Source organism: Papaver somniferum, chromosome 1, assembly GCF_003573695.1.
Source record: "Papaver somniferum cultivar HN1 chromosome 1, ASM357369v1, whole genome shotgun sequence".
Classification (NCBI taxonomy): domain Eukaryota; kingdom Viridiplantae; phylum Streptophyta; class Magnoliopsida; order Ranunculales; family Papaveraceae; genus Papaver; species Papaver somniferum.
Genome location: NC_039358.1, coordinates 85,229,026 through 85,234,859, shown reverse-complemented (window position 1 = coordinate 85,234,859; position 5,834 = coordinate 85,229,026). Strand labels below are relative to the sequence as shown.

General features: G+C 36.1%; 1 protein-coding gene across 1 annotated transcript; it reads left to right on the top strand.

Annotated features, from left to right (window-relative positions):
* Positions 1 to 2,494: 2,494 nt before the first annotated feature.
* Positions 2,495 to 5,618, top strand: LOC113293117 (triacylglycerol lipase 1-like). The gene is made up of 9 exons (XM_026541875.1): positions 2,495 to 2,826; positions 2,946 to 3,062; positions 3,764 to 3,904; positions 4,014 to 4,124; positions 4,220 to 4,363; positions 4,450 to 4,490; positions 4,582 to 4,658; positions 4,858 to 4,953; positions 5,094 to 5,618. Exons 1-9 carry the CDS (start codon positions 2,638 to 2,640, stop codon positions 5,417 to 5,419), a joined length of 1,242 nt encoding a protein of 413 aa, XP_026397660.1. The 5' UTR covers positions 2,495 to 2,637; the 3' UTR covers positions 5,420 to 5,618.
* Positions 5,619 to 5,834: the final 216 nt, after the last annotated feature.

The window sequence follows — 5,834 nt, the reverse complement described above, 5'->3', positions numbered from 1 at the left end:
CTTGGTCAAATGGAACATCATCTCCCACATCGTAAGGTATCCCAAGTAGGAAACAAAAATATAATGGTGTTATTCCTATAAAAACATCAAAAATGTTAATTTGATTTACAACTTCGTATTAGTTGCACTAAAACTTTAAATCAAAGTATTTGACATGCCTATTTTGAAGTCTGTAAAATGAAACGTGTGCGTAGTATACCACCAATGTTTCACCAATACAAACAACCTTTTGGGATGATGTTTCTTTGCATCAATACGATACAAACTATACCTGGAAAATTTAATGAAAATAGGTTTTGACACTATCAGTAGCTCTGCATAAACTTTGATACCTTCGTACCAACCACCTCTTGATTTTTGAGAAGCGCTATCTCGCTCAACTTTTGTTGACCTTGAGCTTTGGAAATTATGGACCTGAAAGTAGATTGTGATTGTTCTCTTTATTAGAATCCGATTGTATTACCGACATAAGTTGACTGAAGTTATACGTAGGTGATTTTCTATTTCTTTGTTGATTAATATCTTGAGATTGAGACATTTCTAGTGAGAAATTTAGAGACATTGAATAAAAATTAGAAGATTTTTTGCTGGAGAAAATTGTAGAGAAGATTGAGCTTGGTATGAGAAGAGAAGTTAAATGAGTGTGGTAATTATAGTGTTTGAAAAACTAGTTGATCTTTGGCTGTTACAAATTAGCTGTTGTTGTAGAACGTTGAGACAACAGTCCTAAAGTCCAATTGTTGACTCAATGTTCTACGATAAGCCATATTCCCACGGCTCCGGATTGTCTACACTAAAAATCATCTACAACTCTGCGCCTGCCAATGAATGGAAGCCACGTGTTCGCTTTTCAACATACTAAAATCAGATATTTTAAGTCTCACAAAGACAAAAATGGAAAAATTTTATCCTCTCTCCATTATCTTTTCACACTCATACCGTAGTCGTTGCACTAATTATTGTTTTTGGTTCTTAGACTAATCTTTTTTTATTTTTTCATAGACAAAGAATTTCTGGCCTCACAATTATTAAAGCATGTTTTTAAACCTTCAACTTCCTGAAGAATGGTTGCTCCTCCATCATTATCTTATTTTATGTTGATTCCTTCCCTGTGATACAGAAGTTACGTCTGCAGGGTTGTCAAAATTGGGAGCCATGGAAACTCTTTTGCTTCAAGGAATGGAATTATACAACACTAACATCTCCAGAGCTGATATATTCCCATTGGGTGTACTACTCCATAACCATACTGTGAATCTTCGTTCTCAATGGATCCAAGACTACTATGATTTTCAAGGTTTTCATGATGATAATCTAAAACAACAACAACTTCAACAGCTCTCTCCCCAAGTTGGTTTTATATGGTTCTCTTATATTAACTTTTTAACCAGATTTATGGTTATGGAATTCCCTGGGAACTAAAAATGGTCGAGTGCGTCAAATTGAAGGAGTCCATACCCGATGATCTCAAGACATAACTCTCCTTTCTTAAATCACCCAAGTTTGATTTTATTGAAAGTGAAAACGAAGAGAACAACTACGTGATATGTTTGCTAAAACTCAGTCTTCCAATACTATGAACTGAAAAACCAAAGCTCCAAAATCATTTGGCTACAACGAAGGATGTAAGTTGGCACATTTTACATGCATTAAAGACTAACAACTAAGGAGATAAAGAACAAATATAGATAGCGATGAAACAATTAACTTATCAGTATATTAACATAATTTCCATTAACAAAAGAGAAGAGTTCAATTGCATGCTAAAGGTTTATTATTTACAAGGAATCACAAAAGAATAATTCGTTATAATGAAAAAAGACAGAGTATGGTAATGGATTACGATAATCAAGGGAGGATAAACATTTTTCGTGATTTTTTTCTTTAAATTTTAACAATTTCAACATACTTAAAATATCTGATTTTGGTATGTTAAAAAAATCAACACGTGGCGTCAATCCATTGGCATTCACAAAATTGTAGTGGATTTTTGGTGTAGACGATCTGGAGTCTATTCCCACTGTCCAAAAGTGGATTTGACCATCACGTGGCATAACAACTACGGGTCCAAATTTGTTCACGCTTCTCTAACATATTATTCTGATTGGTTAATTAGTTAACTCATGACCCCCATTATTCTCCATGTTTAGAATCTTGATCCTCGTCACATTAACTCCCTAAATTAAACCAATGGTTGAGATTAATATGTTACGTGCACACTTACAAATTCACACTCACAACTGCGTAAGTTTGTCGGTCTCGACTGGACTTGCAATCCGCCTTCCAAATCTGACTCTCACATGTGGTTACCAACGAAAAATCTGAATGAACTGAGCAGCAGTCCGAATTACTTGGGATGTACCAAAATACATATAAGACAAAATAGTTATTGTCTTTGGGGGTGGTACACCTCCAAGCAAATTGGCGCCCCCTATTAGCATCCTTACACGAGGTTGTTAGAAATGGGAAGTGATTCAGTCTTACTACATCCAGGTAGCACTGGATTTTATCTCCAAAGTCATAACCAGAAGCCTTAAAGTTAAACCAGTAAAGAAATCTAGTTGAGATTTGCGAGAAGAAGTTAATTCCAATAAACGGATGAACACAGTGATGGTGGTAGACCTGTAGGCTGCAGCCATGAAACCTTTCATTTCCCTCTTTCTATTCTTTCTGTTCGTCGGATTTAGGGTTCAATATTCATCCTCCCTGAGAGGGGGTCAAGAGATAAATTTCAGACAACTCAGTAGATCATCAAAGTTACAAGGTCAGGGCAGTTTATGTTCTGTGCTGATTGAACCTTCTGGTTATCCATGCTCCGAACACAGTGTATGTATAATTTCTATCTCTTTCACATTCTTTTATCCTATTTGATTTCTAATTCCTCAATTTGAAGGTTTCTTGACAAATGTTTGATTTTATTATTTATTTGAATTTTGGATTGTTAGGTTAAGACAGATGATGGATATGTGTTAGCTCTTCAACGGGTGTCAGCTGATCGTAAAGGGCATATTAAAAGGAAATCATTTGGTCCTCCAGTTCTTCTTCAACATGGTCTATTCATGGTTTACTTTCTTACCCAATCCTCATTTTAATTTTTTGATGTTGATTCATTTGATATTAGAAGTAGAACTAGTAGACTGAGTATTGAATTGGTAATTAAGCGTTGTTATAGTTTCTGCTGCTTAGTGACTTGTACAATCTTAGAGAAAGAAATTGTGATTTGTTATTTGCAATTTCGGATTGGAAATTGAGGAGTTTTTGTGGGTGTAATGGGTTATCTAAAATTAGGATTGCTACACTACACTATGGGGTTTTTAGTTTATCAAATCACAAAGCCACTTGATGAAGTCATGTAGGATGAAAATTCATGTCTTTTGCACTCTTCAACTTAACCATCACACTCTTATTAACCAAATAGTATGAGTAGCACATATTGGACCCATGAAGATTTGTGCTTACCACTTTACCAGTAGATTTTTGGAGATTTACAACTAAACTGAAAAAGAATAATTAGGATTGATGCTCAACATGAATTTCATTTCTAGCCTGCCCCAACTTGTTTGGGACTAAAGGCTTGGTTGTTGTTCTTTGGTTTTGCTGTGCTAACAGCGCCCTTTTTCTTTAATTTGTTAGAAACTTCTAAGAGTATGTTTTCCCATTAATTAGTTGCTTGAATAGATGTTTGGATATTTATATAGTCAACCGATTAGTTTCGTAAATTTATAAAAGGGATACCTGTGTGCTGACTTCTAAGTGCTTACAGGGAGGAGATTCATGGTTTTTGAATTCCAAGGAACAGTCTCTGGGCTACATTCTTGCAGATCAGGGATTTGATGTATGGGTTGGAAATGTACGTGGAACTCATTGGAGCCATGGGCATGTTTCTTTATCTGTTGAAAATAAGGTAATCAACCTTATATGACACCGTCAGTTATATGTCTAATAGTAAAATTATGTTACATTTGTGAATGCTTTATTATGGTACTATGACCCTGTATTTGTGCTGTCTTCAGGAGTTTTGGGATTGGAGTTGGCAAGAACTGGCTTTGTATGACCTTGCGGAAATGATCAAATATGTTCATGCCATAACAAACTCCAAAGTTCTTGTCGTTGGGCACTCACAGGTTTAACCAGATTGCAGTTTTCGTTTTCCCCCGAATAGTATCACAGTCTTTGCTTCATGCTCCTATTGGTTTTCATTTGTTCACTTCCTTTGCAGGGAACCATCATGTCTCTAGCTGCTTTCACTAGGTCAGATATAGTGGGCATGGTTGAAGGTGCTGCTCTTCTTTCTCCTATATCTTATTTGAGTCACTGCACAGCTCCATTAGTACTTGATATGGTTAGGATGCATCTTGATAAGGTAATGCTCGTCTCAATGAAAGATTTATATTTTAATGGGAAGCTGTATTTAATGGCAGTGTATGACATATGCGCTGTTTGTGGCAGATGATTCTTGCACTGGGAATTCATCAGCTTAATTTTCGAAGGTTTGGTCAGACTGTTGCTAATTGTGTTACAATATGTGCATTCATACTAGTCCTGTGTTCTAAGTATTGGTCCATTCTATGTTGAACTCAGTGAACGGGGAGTCCAGATCATGGATTCTATATGTGATGAGCATGTGGACTGTAGCGACTTGCTAGTGTCTATTACAGGTGAGTCTTTCTCACAACATTCATATCTTCTGTAAAAAAATTAAAATTTGAAGAGTTAAAATTCAATCAAGTGCTCCACTATGAATGGGTATGCATATTGGTGCATTGAAACTATTGACCATTGTACTCTGCCGTTAGTGCAATCTGGAGATGATTTCATTTCTTTTGGATGCTCAAGAGAATTTTGTTCATCTTTCAGGAAAGAACTGTTGCTTCAACAACTCCCGTGTGGACGATTATCTTACATATGAACCTCACCCGTCATCAACAAAAAACTTGAACCATCTATTTCAAAGTAAGCATTTCCAAAGGTCTTTCGTACCATCTTTGTGGGCTGGTTCTATAATAAAAAATGTCATTAATATTTTGGTTTGTGAATACCGTTCTGTAGCTTGAGTAAACTGTTACTGAAGGGATTATATTTATTGTTGGCAGTGATCCGCAAAGGCAAATTTGCCATGTATGACTATGGACCATGGCGAAACTTAAAACAATATGGTCATTTGGATCCCCCGGAATTCAATTTAGCAGACATACCTAAGTCATTGCCATTATGGATAGGTTATGGAGGTACAGATGCATTAGCAGATGTAACAGATGTAAAACACACTCTTAAGGAACTGAAGTGCAGTCCAGAATTGCTTTACCTCGAGGATTATGGTCATATCGACTTCCTTTTAAGTGTTAGCGCAAAACAAGACGTATATGATAGTATGATTAAATTCTTTAGGTCATTTGGAGCAACTTCAGATAGTTCTTAAATGACATGTTCTCGTGGTAGATTATGTATGTGCTTGTGTGTCACAGTGGCAAAATTAAGCCCTTGTAGATGCAATTGGCAAATTGTTAAATATACTGTAAATATTAGATGCAGGGACATATGCATCAATGCTTGTATATGAATAACTTCATACTTCATAAATACGGGACAATGATTATTTTTATTTTTATTTTTTTTCATGAGGGGACATTAGCTTTTTTGGCTCCTCGTTTCTGGGCAAGTTTCCAGACCATTATGTTTGTTTGTGCTTGGTGGATTGCCTGAGACGGCTCCAGCTCCAGGCTTGCATATCCCAGAATGATATTGTGTCCTGTAAAATCCTTTCCATGACAGATTAAATCTTGAACTAGTACTGAGCACAGATTTCACCAGCCAGATGAACCTAGAAACTTCTT